At 36.7% G+C, this 16,438-nt stretch overlaps 1 protein-coding gene across 6 annotated transcripts in view; it reads right to left on the bottom strand.

Annotated features, from left to right (window-relative positions):
* GPHN (gephyrin) overlaps positions 1 to 16,438 on the bottom strand; it is a 570,865-nt gene that overhangs the window by 13,498 nt on the left and 540,929 nt on the right. For all 6 annotated transcript variants that reach the window (XM_064292607.1, XM_064292612.1, XM_064292608.1 and 3 more), the window contains 3 exons: positions 9,601 to 9,674; positions 4,913 to 4,977; positions 454 to 557 (listed from right to left, as the gene is read on the bottom strand). In XM_064292607.1, the coding sequence (XP_064148677.1) occupies positions 454 to 557; positions 4,913 to 4,977; positions 9,601 to 9,674 (243 nt within the window). The remainder of the gene's footprint in view (positions 1 to 453; positions 558 to 4,912; positions 4,978 to 9,600; positions 9,675 to 16,438) is intronic.

Raw genomic sequence — 16,438 nt, 5'->3', positions numbered from 1 at the left:
TGGTTTTTTTGTTTTTTGAATTGTTTAAAATTTATCAGTGAGGCCACAGAATAAGTGAACAGGTTAATTACTGCCCTGTGTGTGTTTACACTGGGGAAAGAAAATTCTTGTCCCTTCTTCCATACAGGTTTAGTGTTAGGGTGGTGCCAGCCACCATGCTAAGGACCACTTTCCCTTAAGTATCCACTCAAATTCTCAAGCTTTGCTCTCTAGACTCCCATATGGATTTCTAGGTGGAAAAAATAATTTGTTTTAGAAGTTGTGAAATAATGTAAAAGGGGAATAAAAGGGACCTCCTCCCCGCCCCATTTTCTATCATTAAGGTAAGAATATAACCACATTTTTCCTCAAAATTGATACAAAATTCTAGATGTTTGTTTTGGGCAGTTAGGAAATCACATCCTTAATTATTTCAGGCTTCAACTTTGGTTTCTAGTCATTACAAAACATTACCCTGGCTTTGATGATGGTCGGCCGAGGATCCAAGATTCCCTGCATCTTTCTCAGTGCAGGCACAACAAAGAGATTGCAGGTGACCACGGCTGACACAGGATTCCCTGAAAGTCAACCAAGAAGTTATTTATAGTACAGAAATAAAAACTTGCCAAATAATTATGTCTATTCCTTCACAGACAGCGACGGACGCAACTAATTACTAGTCTCCTTTTCTGAAGCACTTTGAATTCAAAAGATGCCAGAATATAGCTACAGTCAATCAAATGTCACAGAGGATGTAAACATTTGGGTCCACTAGGGAAATGCAAAGATGTCCCGAAGCCGTTTAACACTATTACAACAGAAATAACAATTTTATTTCTGCTTTCCTTATGACCATGCCTTTAAAGCCATTACTAACTTTGATAAATTTTAAATTTTAAAGCAGTTCAAAGGCCTTGTGCATCTGTATGCTATATTTTAAACTTTTAAAATTACCATAGTAATACATGCTCAGTACAAAAAAAAAATTAGAAAGTAAAGTATAAAGGAATGTTATCCATAATCCCCCACCCAGAAATATCCTTAAAATTTAAAAATAAATTTTGGATTTATTTAGGTAAATTTGTTTGGATAATTTGGATTCTTCAAATTCTTTTGATAACTTTGAAAGAATTTGGTATTTATCTTCAAGTCCTTCACATCTTACATAATTTGTTTTTAATTAATAATTTTATTAAAACTTTGGAATTTTAAAATGAAATTTTATATAAAATTTAAAAATAAACCAAAAAATTTAAAATAAAATTTTAAATGGTTCAAGATGTGAAGGACCTGAAGATGAACACCAAATTCTTCCCAAGTTACAGAAAGAATTTGAGGGTTCCAAAAATACTTCCTCCAAGAGCAAACCTGATATATCAGGCAGTTCAAAGGAAGGAGGGTGGGCTGCAGAAACAATACCAGGCTGGGAATAAAAGATTTGGTTTCTTGTTTGTTAACTGACCAAACTGTGAACTTGGGAACTTCCAAACCTTTCTGAGTCTACTTTACTCATCCCAAAACGAGAGATTTAGGCTACGTGTTCCTTAAGGTCCTTTCTGGTTCTAATTTTATTAATACTTTCATATAGTTGTACATGAGTATGTCTGTATCTACTGGGGGTGGGAAATGGGCTATTAGATTTTTAGGTCCTTTTGGCTAAGTCCCAAACAGCTAAGTGTTGCAACTGCATCACTGAAGTGACAGGCAATGCTTAGTCTATGGTTGGCTATAACCATACCTTTCAATTCTCCCTAACTAGGACACACCCAGATTTGTTCTTGGAGAAGATATTTGGATTCCTAAATTCTTTTTATAAGAGAACTTGTTAATAATTTTTGAGTCCTTCATATCTTAGATCATTTGTTTTTATTTTTAAATTTTAAAGACATTTCTGGGTGCGGGGATTATGGATAACATTTCTTCAAACTTATCTGTATCTTCTGAATCTTTTTATACTGAGCATGTATTACTATAATTTAAAAAGTTAAATCCTGTAACATTATTACTTTATAAAATTACACTGTGAAAAGCTAGTTATCTGAGAAAAAAGGCTGGAAGGATAGACACCAGAAAGTTGCAAATAGTGATTATTTCTGGGTAGAGGGGATTATGAACAACATTTCTTTATACTTACCTGAATTTCTTAATTTTTTTTTAACTGAGCATGTATTGCTACGGTAATTTTAACTGCTAAAAAAATAGTAAGTAGATACACAAAACTTTCAAACTGCTTTAAATCTCACCAAAATTAGTAATGGCTTTAAATGTAGATCCTTGAGGAAAGAAAGCAGAGATTGAATTTTGAATTAGAAAATCCTTGTAAACTCAAATTATTTTGCTGTTTCTACAATCTGAACATGTCAGTTGTTGCTGCCCTCTTTTGGTTCGTTAAGGCTGAGCAGAGAAAATTCTGAATTAAAAGTACTAATTTGAAAATGCGTTATTTAATTTTAACTTCTTTGGCAGGTCAACATGTCAACCAACTTAATGGACAAAATAGGCTCCTACTATAAAGTCCTTTGTTATAGTATCAACTGATGGCATGTAGGCTAAGTCATATCTTCTGTAGATAAAATAAATAGTGTCTTCTGGGCAAAAGAAAGCCAGGAAGAGGAGCATACTTTTTAAAAAAATTTTTATTGTGCTTTAAGTGAAAGTTTACAAATCAAGTCAGTCTCTCATACAAAACCTTACATACACCTTGCTTTATACTCCTAGTTGCTCTCCCCCTTATGAGACAGCACATTCTTTCTCTCCACCCTGTGTTTCCGTGTCCATTCAGCCAGCTTCTGTCCCCCTTGGCCTTCACATCTCCCCTCCAGACAGGAGCTGCCCAGACAGTCTCATGTGTCTGCTTGATCCAAGAAGCCCACTCCTCACCAGTATCATTTTCTGTGTATAGTCCAGTCCGATCCCTGTCTGAAGAGCTGGCTTCAAGAATGGTTCCTGTCTTGGGCTAACAGAAGATCTGGGGACCATGACCTCCAGGATCCCTCTAGTCTCAGTCAGACCATTAAGTCCGGTCTTTTTACTAGAATTTGGGGTCTGCATCCCACTGCCCTCCTGCTCCTTCAGGGATTCTCTGTTGTGTTCCCTGTCATGGCAGTCATCGGTTGTAGCTGGGCACCATCTAGTTCTTCTGGTCTCAGGCTGATGTAGTCTTTGATTTATGTGGCCCATTCTGACTCTTGAGCTCATACTTACCTTGTGTCTTTGGTGTTCTTCATTCTCCTTTGCTCCAGGTGGTTTGAGACCAATTGTTGCATCTTAGATGGCTGCTTGCTAGTGTTTAACACCCTAGACACCACTCTCCAAAATAGGATGCAGAATGTTTTAATAGCTTTTATTATGCCAATTGACCTAGATGTCCCCTGAAACCACGGTTCCCAAACCCCCTGCCCCTGCTACTCTGGCCTTCGAAGCGTTTGGTTTATTCAGGAAACTTCTTAGCTTTTGGTACAGTTCAGTTGTGCTGACCTCTCCTGTATTATATGTTGCCCATCCTTTCATCTAAATTAGCTCTCGTCTACTATCTAATTAGTGAATCCCCCTCTCCCTCCCTCTCTCCCTGTTTTCTCTTCTCTGTTTAGACTATTTCTTGAATTCTTATAATAGTGGTCTCATACAATATTTGTCCTTTTGCAACTGACTAATTTCACTCAGCATAACACCTTCCAGGTTCCTCCGTGTTATGAAATGTTTCACAGATTCATTGCTGTTCTGTATCAACGCATAGTATTCCATTGTGTGACTATACGATAATTTATTTATCCATTCATCTGTTGATGAGCACCTTGGTTGCTTCCATCTTTTTGCTATTGTAAACAGAGCAGCACACTTCTTAATATAATAGTTTTCAGAGTACCTTCCTAAGGAAGCTCTATGTTGTAGGTAAATTTTGAGACTACTTTACATGTTCTCTCTCTTACAATTTTCTATATGATAAAAATCCCATCTCTTTTATGCTGATAGATAAGGGTTAAAAATGTTTTAAAATCTTCTTCTGCCTTTTTTTTTTTAAATCTCTATTTTCAGGTTTGTTCTTTAATATAAAAGCAAATAAATATCCCAATGCAACCAGAATTCAAATCTGAAAGGAGTAAATAGATTATTTTCTGAAGGAATCTGTGCCCCCAAATAAGGAATAGGACACTGCTACAGATCAGATTGCAATTTTAAAAGGTTAAGTTTAAAAAAAAAATAGCAAGTAGATACACAAATATTTAAACTGCTTTAAAACCTATCAAGATTAGTAGTGGCTTTAAATGCATGGCCCTCAGAAAAGTAGAAATAAAAAGTTGAATTAAAAAATCCATATAAACTGAACCCCTTTGCTTTTTTTACCCTCTGAACTTTCGAGAAGCTGTTCACAGGGGAGGGGGTGGGGGATGGCCATAGAGACTGGTACTGAGTCTGATTTGGCTGAGAAGCACAGGTACTTGTATCTCCTTCCTCCCTGCTCCCCATTCCCCCAGCCCAAATCTGGTAAGGACCAAGGGCAGCTTTGTTGTTTTTGCTATAGTATTTGCATGGGTGACTCAAAGCCCTTTAGTCTCTTGGGTACAATAGTTACAGTTTTAGGAGGTGACTGAGCTGCTAACTGATCAATTCAGGAAAAGATCTAGTAACAGCTAACACTTGATAATCATCTTTGGGTTTGGGAAGTACTTTGAAAAATACTATCTCATTTGACTTTCACATTAACCCTATAGAAGATATTATTCCCAGTTTACGGGTGAAGAAATGGGCTCAGAAAGGATAAGTGATGTGTCCAAAGTCAAAAAGTTAGCAAGTCGTAAAGCTGGGACTGGAGTCCAGGTCTTTCAGATTCCAAATCAAGTGCTCTGATATGGGACAGGTCATGTGGCAAGTCCAAAGAAATTTTGGTCATTTTTCTAGAAAAAGCAGAAGAAGCTACTTCAATGACTCTTACCTGGTAGTGCAAAGATTATTTTTCTTACACCATCAATATCCAAAGTTGCAAATGTTGTTGGCAGACTAGAGAAAAAAGAGGTTATTTGTAAGTGATTGCTAAGTAATCTGAGGAATAAATTAAGTACTCCAGAGTTCTTGCTGAGTGACTACCCACACAGATCATTTATCATATAAAAACACTTTTCTGTTGACTCTCTTTTAAATCTTTATACCCTGAAGTGTTTTAAGAACATTTAAATAAATTTGTTTTTAGCATCTTCTGTTTTCAAGTAATCAAACTTTCTGGTTTTCTGTGGCTTACTTTTTCTTTTATTCTTGTCTGTGTCACAGAGGTACATCTCAAATCCTGAAATTTGCCCGTACCTATAGTTAATAATATCTACACTATTGTTGCTGGAATAACAACCATCCTTATTATCAGAAGACTGCCTGATCATACATGTCTACCAGATAACTGCCTACTGTTCAAGATGAGTATTTTTTTTTTCTTTCCCATCACCAAAAGTAACATTATCTACTATCTAGGACAAGATGAGTATTTCTTAACATTGTAAAACCATACTCAGTGATAAACATAAAAGTATCCTTTACTCTTATGAAAGGAGCTTCTAGAGATGTTAAAATAAATAAAATACCATGACCAGAACAAAATTAAAATGATAGTAGTTTAAAAATATTCTCAAATTATATTTTCTCAAGATTCTGACAGAGCCCTTATCAGGGTGTGGGGAGAGATGAGTGACTTGGTGGGGGCAGTTGAGAATAGATTTTTTTCTATTGAGTACCATTTCTGTAGCACGTCAGGGAAACTTTTCATTATATTAATAATGATTGAACAATGCAGAATCTTTAGGGAATACTGTAATTTCCATAAAGCTGAAAAATTATCCCTTTAAGCATCTGAATTGTTTATATTTTTTCTACTTTTGCAGGTTTGATTTTTCAAAAATGGATTACTCCCACATTACTTTTTAAAAACAATATGGTGACATTAACATTTTTTGATGATTCACTGCCATCATTGTGAACCCATTCTACTCTGTTATAATAGAGTGGTATTAGGGCACATGGTATGGATTGTTTTCACCTATAAACTATAACCACCCCACGTTGCTGTGTTTCTATAATTCTTGTTTCTGTTATTTTTTCTTTTTTCCTAGTTTTTTCTGTTGCTTCTTTCAATGCTAAATTTTTTTTTTTTCTTTCAATGCTAGACTGCTATCACCTCCACCCGTAAAGCTGACATTAAGGCTTAGGAACTAGATAGCAGTAGTAATAGCACTATTGTTATAGTGATAATAGTAATATGAGAAAATACTATTTTTAACCTAACATCTATGCACTACATCTATTATTTAATTCCCACAACAATCCCATGAGGTGACAATTTGTACCACATTTTATGGATGAGGAAATTGATATTCAGAGAGACTAAGCAATTTGGCCAAAATCACTCAGCTACTAAGTGAGGGAACAAAGATCTGAACCAAGATCTTTCTGACTCTATGGCTCATATTTGGATAAGACTTTCAGAGGTGTGCTGTGAAGTGTTGGTACATGGATTTTGTGACATCTATTTTGGCTTCTCTGAGGCCTTTTATGCTTACTTCTTGATTCTTTGCTGTGTTTTAGAAAAGTGAGATTGTCACATAGGTTTATGGATCAGTTATCTGTCAATGATTGTTACCATGATGAAAATAATTTCCAAGACACATTCTTGATAACAGCTATATTCTTTGTGGATGACCCATAAAAACAGTGATTGGTAGATTTGGTTGATAATATTCCAAATGCTTTTTCTAGTATCTCTTCTATAAAACGAAAAAAAAAAAAAAAAGCATTCTGAATGCATTGTATGTGGGAAGAGCAAAGCTAAATTGTACTTGAGCTTTTTATATTTCTTTTTGTCCTACTATTAAGTAATAATTACTTTTAAATTCTTCTTACTTTTAGATAAGTATAAAATTCTGACAATTAAATGAGGCCCATTTAAACTTCTAAGCCACTTTCTTATAGCAAACTAACACAGATAACAGGAGTGAAGAGGGAATGCGTAACACCTTCCTCCTTCTATTGCATTTAAGCCAACTTAAATCACAAGGCTGGGCGTCTTTTGCATCCTGCAGACAGGTAATATAATATCTCTAAAGGTACTCATTTTAAAAGATTCCATTACAACAAAACATTTTGTACTTAAGCACTGCTATCATGAGTGTCCTGTTGCTAGACTGTGAGGCATTTGTTTAAACTCTGGAAAGCCATTTCCTTGGAACTTATCACCTATTGTTCATTCTCCTCCTTGAGACCACACTGTAATAGCATTTGAGCAATGACGGAAGTCACAGAGTTGTTATGACTTTAAGGAAGAAGAATAAACATTAGAAACTGATGAACTCCTGAGGTTGAAACAAGTTGTAAATAATAGACTGAAGAAAGAATATCAACATCATAAATGCTGAGATTATTTTAAATCATAAATAGTACACAAATAATTCTCTAGAGGTGAGATTAAGAAATGCTAGCTTCCTTCCCACTGCAAAGAGAGCAATCAGTTCAATTTTCGAGGTTAGTGAGAAGCACATTGATGCTTTTGGAATGTCTACTGTATTCTAACCAAATTAGTACTGTCCACAGGGAGAGGATTAAAAAAACAGCCTGTGTACCCCCACAGCATAATAATATTTGCTCCTGAGAAAATATTATTCTTAATATGATGTAAATCCAGTGGCAGCCAAACTGGGGCACATCCGACAGGTAAGTACAGAAACATAGTGTCAAGAATTCTAAATTAAATCAAATGTGGAGAAAGCTTTAGGGATCATCTTACCTCTGAACTTAGAAGGGTAAATCATGGAGGTAAAATCTGATCCCTGTTCTTGAACTGACAGTAAACAAACAAACAAAAATCCAAACTGTTGCCGTTGAGTTGATTCCGAGTTATAATGACCTAACAGGACGGAGTAGAACTGCCCCACTGGGTTTCCAAGCAGTGGCTGGTGGATTTGAACTGCTGGCCTTTTTGGTTAGCAGCCAATCTCTTACCACTGCGCCACCAGGGCTCAGGTACCCAATAAATCAGCGATACTAAGAAAGCTGGCTTGATGGACACTTGAGACTGTGTTGGCATCTCCTGTCTGGAGGGGGGATGGGAGGATAGAGAGAGTTGGAAGCTGGCAAAATTGTCACGAAAGCAGAGACTGGAAGGGCTGACTCATTAGGGGGAGAGCAAGTGGCAGAACGGAGTAAGGTGTATATAAACTTATATGTGACAGTCTGACTTGATTTGTAAACGTTCACTTGAAGCTCAATAAAAGCTAATTAAAAAAAAAAAAAAGCCTTCTGTAATTTGTTGATGATTGCCATAGCTCTCTTACAACAATTGGGAAATCCTCACTCTACTCTCTTTTAGGGTTCACATGAGTGCCCATCAGAGTATAATTCTGGACTAAAATATCATTACTGTTGTCTCTGGCAGCATGTAGGTATGCTGGGATGCTCACCCTTACACTGAGGACACTGAACAGGGCATCAAAGCTTCACTGAGTAACAGGGACCTAATGAGGCAGACTATTGCTTAAAGACATGGCCACACATGTTTCACCAACTCCAGTGTTTGGTATTCTTTGAGAATTTACAACTGATTGCAGAAAGTCCATCGGTTCTTCCTTAGGGGGTCATTAGTTTTTAGGACACATACAAGATCTTTGCATATGGTCATTTTTCTCTCCTTCTGAGGGGTGTTAAAAAGCAATGTGAAACATCCCTTATGACATATTTTTGCAAAAACAGAATCTGAATCTAATCAAGTCTTTAGATCTAACTTCCAGTCTGTAGAATATAATGGAGATAGTGGAACAAGTTAAACACCACCACAAGGAAGCCATCAGCCAAATGTATTCTTTAAGACAAGTGACCCAGTTTCTTCAATAAGTTAATGGTACGAAAAAACAAAGGAGGGGGGAGGAGTAATTATTCTTGTTTAATAAAGACTTAACAATCAAATACAATAAGATGACTTTACTTGAATCCTGATTCAAACAAAACAATTACAAAGACACATCCTTTTTCTTGATATTTGGGGGTAAATTTGAATATGACCAGGGTATTGGATGTTATTAAGGTATTTTATTTTTTAAGTGAGATAATACCATTGTGATTACCTAAGATAAAGCCATCATTGTTGTTCATGTTATTATCATTATTTGAGATGTGTACCAAAATAATGTGGTCTGGAATTTGCTTTAAAACAACCCAGGTCTCTCTTCCCCTACAAAAAAGGCAGGGGGTGGAGATTAATAAAACAAGTATAAAAATGTTGATAATTAATGAAGTTGGGGATGGGTATGTGGAGGGCTCATTGTACTCCCTAATTTTCATTCTAAAATGCCTAAAGAGAGAAGCAAATGAGGAGAAAGAGAAAAAGAGAAAGAAAGAAATTGGAACAGGAATTAAAAGGGAGGAAAGGTTTGGAAAGTTGCTTTCTTTATTTATATCAGACCTAGTGATTCATAAGGAAGATGAATTCCCATTTCAGATAGGAGTTGTACAAAGAATTCTAATACTATAATATTTCTTGTTATTAGAATAATCTATAATAGAAAATGTAAAAATAAATCATTCAAATCTCTGTTAGTCAAAGTGAGCCAAACAAATCCCATATATGAGATAACAAGATTATTTCCATACCCTGGCTTCATAAAAACCCTGCCAAAATGGATCTGAGCATGAAGATCAATGTCCAGCACCTGCTTGAGATAGTCCTGCAAATATGAAAAATAGTCACTTTATTTTCAAACATTTTAATATCAGACTTTAAAAACTTTAAATTAAAAACTTTAAATGAAAATAAAACAAATGTACAAGACTGAAATGAAAATAAATATTTTTCTTATTTCAGTGAAGTTGATTTGCTTAAGACAAATATTTCTTCATTTATTATTCAATAAATGTTTATCGAGCATCTGCCATATGTTGAGTGCGATGGTAGGTGCTGGGGGATATGGCCCTGAACAAAAGAGACAATGTCCCCACCCACATAGTGAGTACATTCTAGTAGGGAGAGTTAGAGAATCAATACATTAACATATAATATTATCTGATGGGTTATGTCTCTCTCTTAAGACAGAATTTTATGTCTGAGAAAGGATGGTAACAAATATGCCTTAAGAAGTTGTACCTGGGCAGGGAAGCCATATGTATATATGCTACACTATTTTGCTTAATGGACTTGAAGCAATATACATTCCTTGAGAAGAGCCTTGATATTTTCCACAGGCTACCAAATCTAAATATGTCAACTAAAATGAAAAACAGCTTTTATTTAGGGAGGGAGCTCTAAAACAGAAAGTCAAGAGAGTTTAATTGCTCCAACTTTATATTCTGCCCACAAAAACACAATCAACCTATGGTTACAATCAACCGATAATGATCTGACAAATCCTGATCTCTGTAAATGAAAGGCAAGCTGCCTTGCAGTTGGTTTTGTAGGAATAAAGAAAAAAAAAATTATAGGTCGTAATTTTTTTTTTTTATTACCTCTAGGTCTATTACTGAAATCCTGATTCACTAATCCAAGGGTAAGTATAGTAATCTATCCCAAATTTGAATATTTTATAAGCTATAGACGTTTTATTTTCTGTATGTTTCCTTCTATCTCCACAGCCTCAGCCAACATCACTTCTCACTTTAATTACTGATATAGATCTCCCTACCAGCAGTCTAGGAGCCCTGGTGGTGCAGTTGTTAAAGTGCTTGGCTCCTAACTGAAAGGTCAGCTCTTCGAACCCACTAGTTGCTCCAGGGGAGAAAGATGTGGCAGTCTGCTACGGCCTTGGAAACCCTTTGGGGACATTCTATTCTGTCCTAAAGGGCTGCTATGAGCTGGAATTGACTGGATGGCAATGGGTTTTGGCCAGTAGTCTTGCCCTCCTCCAATTCATTCTTACACAGCATTAACAGAGATATTCTGAAAACAAATCTGATCATTTATTATATAATACTTGAATTACTTCCTGGTTCCCAGGAAAAAGTCTCATCTTTTTTATATTATATTTAACATTCTTGTATTTTCAAGCCCCCTTTTACCAATCATTGCTCTTACCACTCAACCCTCTTCCCACTCAGCCCTACTCCTCTCTTAGACTCTCTCTCCGCATTCCAGCAAGACTATATTTCTTTCAGTTTCTTAAGCTCTTTTGCCTCCTGATCTTTGAAAATGTTCTTCCTTTTGCCTGGAATACTATTTCTTCCTAGGCTTCTTTCTCCACGCCCATTCTTATCTCAGTCATTGTCTCATCTCAGACTCTCCTAAATTCCCAAGGCTGGATTATTTATTTTTCAAGACTATATTATTAGAGGAGCCCTGGTGGTGCAGTGGTTGAAAAGCCTGGCTGCTAACCAAAAGGTTGGTAGTTCAAATTCACCAGCTGCTCCTTGGAAACCCTACGGAGCAGTTCCACTCTGTTCTATAGGGTTACTATGAGTCCGAATTGACTCAATAGCAACGGGTTTGGTTTTTTTTTTTTTTTTGGTTATATTATTAGATGCAACATGTTTCAAATTGTTATATTTTTCTGATGAACTCATCCTTTTATGATTAAGAAATGTCTCTCCTCTTTATACCTAATACCGTATTTTTATGCAAATAAAGCACACCTTCTGCATTTGCTTGCCGGCCTGGCCCCCCACCCCTCGCCCCCGGAATTTTCGCAAGCATGCTGTGCTAATTTTTTTACAGCAAAGTGTGGAAGAGGATTAGCATAGTGGCACTTGTGAGGATGCGCTGAAGGGGGTGAGAGGGCACGGCTGCCAAACAAATGCAGAAGGTGCATGTTATTTGCTTAAGAATATGGTAATCCTTACCTTAATTTTCTGTGATATCAATACAGCTACACCAACTAGCTTTTTTTTCATAATTTTTATTGTGCTTTAAGTGAAAGTTTACAAATCAAGTCAGTCTCTCACAAAAAAACCCATATGCACTTTCCTACACACTCCCAATTACTCTCCCCCTAATGAGACAGCCTGTTCTCTCCCTCCACTCTCTTTTTGTGTCCATTTCGCCAGCTTCTAACCTCCTCCTCTACCCTCTCATCTCCCCTCCAGGCAGGAGATGCCAACATAGTCTCAAGTGTCCACCTGATCCAAGAAGCTCACTCCTCACCAGCATCCCTCTCCAACCCATTGTCCGGTCCAATCCATGTCTGAAGAGCCGGCTTCAGGAATTGTTCCTGTCCTGGGCCAATAGAAGGTCTGGGGGCCATAACCACTGGGGTCCTTCTAGTCTCAGTCAGACCATTTAAGTCTGGTCTTATGAGAATTTGGGGTCTGCATCCCACTGCTCTCCTGCTCCCTCAGGGGCTCTCTGTTGTGTTCCCTGTCAGGGCAGTCATCAGTTGTAGCCGGGCACCATCTAGTTCTTCTGGTCTCAGGATGATGTAGTCTCTGGTTCATGTGGCCCTTTCTGTCTCTTGGGCTTGTAATTGCCTTGTGTCCTTGGTATTCTTCATTCTCCTTTGCTCCAGATGGGTTGAGACCAATTGATGCATCTTAGATGGCTGCTTGCTAGCGTTTTACACCAATTAGCTTTTGGTGTAACTTTTTAAAATAATTTTTTAAATTTCAACTCTCTGTATCTTTATAAAGGTGAGCCTCTTATTAGTAGCATATAATTAGCGTCTCTTAAAAAAAATTAAAAATGACAACTTTTAGTGGAAGAATTTAGCCTATTTACATTTAATCTGATTACTACTACATTTGAGTTTAAAACTATCACATACTATTTGTGTTTCATTTTTCACATCTGTTTTTGTTTTCTTTTATCCTTCTTTCATGCCTTCTTTTGGATTTATCAAATAGTTTTTTTGTATTTTATTTCTTTTCTATTAGCTTGTTAGTAATATATTCTTCTTTTTTTTTTTTTGGTGGTTATTCTAGAGATTACAACATACATCTTATTACAGCCTGCCATAATTTGGTATTTTAATGACTTCTCAGATAATGCAAGAACCTTACCAAAAAACCAAACCCATTGCTGTCGAGCCGATTCCAACTCAGAGCGACCCTATAGGACAGAGTAGAACTGCCCCACAGAGTTTCCGAGGAGTGCCTGGCAGATTCGAACTACCAACCTTTTGGTTAGCAGCCATAGCACTTAACCACTACGCCACCAGGGTTTCCGCAAGAACCTTAGAACAGGTTAATTCCATTTACTGCCCCCCCACTTTTTTGGTACTGTTGGTGCCATATATACACCACACACACATGGAATTGTGGTGGCACCATGGTTAAGTGTTCATCTGCTAACCAAAGTTTGGTGGTTTGAATCCACTCAGCTGCTCCATGGAGAAAAAGACCTGGTGATCTGCTCCTGTGAAGATTACAGGCTAGAAAACCCTATGGGGCAGTTCTGTTCTGTCATAAAGTGTTGCTATAAGTCAAAGTCAACTCACTGGCACACAACAACAAATATATACACACATACACACACATTTTATTTAAAACATATTTTAAGTATACATTTTACATCTGTTATATATGTTTTCTACGTATACTATATATAACAAACAAACAAACCCATTGCCACTGAGTTGATTCCGACTCATAGTGAACCTGTAGGACAGAGTAGAATTGCCCTGTAGAATTTCCAAGGGGTGGCTGGTGGATTCGAACTGCTGACCTTTTGGTTAGGAGCTGAACTCTTAACCACTTTGCCACTAGGGCTCCACATACACTACATAGACCGTATATATTCTACATATATTTTAAACCTCATTATTATTAGTTTATACAATCAAAACTCAGTTATATTTACTCATGTTTTAACCCTTTCTTTTGTTCTTCATTCCCTCTTGCAAATTTCCAGGCTTCCATAATTTTTCTCCCTGAACAAAATCCCTCTAGTGTAGGTCTACTCAGTTTTTGTTTGGCTAAAAATGTCTTTATTTCACCTCCATTTTTGAAGGAAATTTTTGCTGAATATACAGTTCCACGTTGGCAATTATTTTCTTTCAACACTTTATAAATGCCATTCCATTGTTTTCTGGCTTCCATCATTTCTTTCGAAAAGATGCTGTTAGCCTTATCATTGATCCTTTCATCCACTGATCCACTTTTTTCTTGGTTTTTAGTTTACCATCATTGCCTAGGTTTCTTTGTATTTACCCTGCTTGAGAGTTACAGAGTTTCTTGAATCTGTGGCTTGATATCTTTTATTAGTTTTCCAAAACTCTCCACCAATCTCTCCTAAATATTGTTTCTGCCCACTCTCTCTCTTGTCCTTTGGGACTTCAATTACAGGTAGGTTAAATCTTTTACCACATCCTACATGTCTCTTTTCCGTATTTTTCAAACCTTCTCTAAAATTTCCGTTTGATTCTTTTTAATAGATTCCAGTTTGCTAGTGAAAGTACCCATTTTGTCATTTATTTTCCTTAAACATATTAATTACAGTTATTAAGCAGTCCCTATCTGATAACACAAATATCAGGATCACTTTTAGGGCTGTTTTATCACTTTTTCCTCTTACATTTTAGTCATTTTGTCCTATTTCTGGCATCCCTGGTAATTTTTTTTAATTGAAGCCCAAAATGTTATGTATGAAAAATTGAAGAGGTTCTGGATGATTTATTTCTCAAAAAGTATTTAATTTCTTCTGACAGTTAAGGTAAATGTGGAGATCTTGATTTAATAAGGGATGGAGGTAATTTGAGTCTGTATTTCAGTCATTGTGAAGGTTTATTTACAGTTTGTCCTTATTCCTAGAGCATAAACCTTCATGGGTTTAAACAGAAAGCCTGAGATGTTTGCAAGAGGCTCTCTTCCATGGCAGGCCCTGAACTCCTATGCTTGCTGAAGATTCTATTTACTTTATTAGCCTCTCAGCTACTCTTTAATGCTTGACTTCTTGGCCTCTTGTACCTTTACTCCCCTTAGTAATTAGTAAATGCCTTGACAGAAAATATAGTGAAGAATTCCAGTTCTACTTCTCTGTGGTTACTTTTCTAGGGATCTTGGTACTTTGAGTCCTGGCTATCTTGGTTGTTCTCTTCAAACATTTGTTTTTTCTTTCTCTTCTTTCAAAACACTTTCATTTTATACAGCTTTCATAGTTGTTCTTGTTGAGAAGGTTGGTCCAAATAAGTTACTCCGTATCAGCAGTAGGAATCTCCAGACCTTTCTTATGTGCTCGAATAGCACTATGTGCCTCTGACATCACACATTTAGCTCATATTGCAGTTGTTTGATAACTGATATGTATACCTTACTGAAGGAGCCCTGGTGACGCAGTGGTTAAAGTGCTCGGCTGTTAACCAAAGGTCAGTGGTTTGAACCCACCAGCTGCTCTGTAGGAGAAAGATGTGGCAGTCTGCTTCCACAACGATTCTCAGCCTTGGAAACACTACAGGGCAGTTCTACTCTGTCCTACAGGGTTGCTACGAGTTGGAAATCTACTTGATGGCAATTGTCTTGGTTTGGTTTGGTTTTACCTTACTGAACCACAAACTTTGTGAGAACAGGAACTCTGTCTTTTTTTCTTTTATTTAAAGTTTTATTTTGAGACAGCTGTAGATTCCTATTCAGTGGTAAGAAATAACAGAGATCCTGTGTACCCTTTACCCATTTTCCTCCAATGGTAACATTTTATTAAACTACAGTACAATATCACAAACAGGACACTGACATTGATACAGTCAAGGTACAGAACCATTGTATCATCACAGTGATTCTTCAAGTTGTCTTCTTATTTTAGCCACACCCACTTCCATCCTACCCTACCTGCTCCATAACCATGTCAATCACTATTCTGCTCTGTTTCTATAATTTTGTCATTTCAAAAATGTTACATAGATGAAATCAACAGTATGTAGCCTTTTGGGGCTGTGATTTTTTCACTCAGAAAAATTATCTGGAGATTTATACAGGTGGTTGTGTGTATCAGTAGTCTGTACCTTTTTATTGCTGAGTAGTATTTCATGGTATCACAATTTAACCATTCACCTGTTGAAGGATTTCTTGGTTGTTTCCAGTTTTTGTCTATTACAAATAAAGCTGTTATAAATATTTGTGTGGTGGATTTTGTTTGCGTGAGCTTAAGTCTTCATTTCTCTTGGGATAAAAGTCCAGGAGTGTAATTGCTGGATTGTACAGTAGTTGAATGTTTACTTTTTAGAAACTGCCTAACTGTTTTTTGCAGTGGCTGTTTAGGGTCGCTATAGACTCGATGGCAACGAGTTTGGTTTTGGTACCATTTTATATTCCCTTCAAAAATGTATGAGTGATCCAGTTTTTCCACATACTTGTTGGCATTTGGTGTTGTCACTATTGTTTATTTTAGCCATTCTGACAGGTGTGAGATGATATATCATTGTGGTTTTAATTTGCAGTTCTCTAGTGGAATCGACTTGATGGCACTGTTTTTTTTTTCTAGTGGCTAATGATGAACATCTTTTCACTTGTTTATTTGCCATCTGTATTACTTCCTCCAGTGAAATGTCTGTTCATGTCTTTTGCCCATTTTCAAATT

The sequence above is a fragment of the Loxodonta africana genome, chromosome 10 (genome assembly GCF_030014295.1).
Source record: "Loxodonta africana isolate mLoxAfr1 chromosome 10, mLoxAfr1.hap2, whole genome shotgun sequence".
Classification (NCBI taxonomy): Eukaryota; Metazoa; Chordata; class Mammalia; order Proboscidea; family Elephantidae; genus Loxodonta; species Loxodonta africana.
The sequence above is the reverse complement of the archived record's forward strand: the minus strand, read 5'-3'. Positions and strand labels throughout refer to the sequence as shown.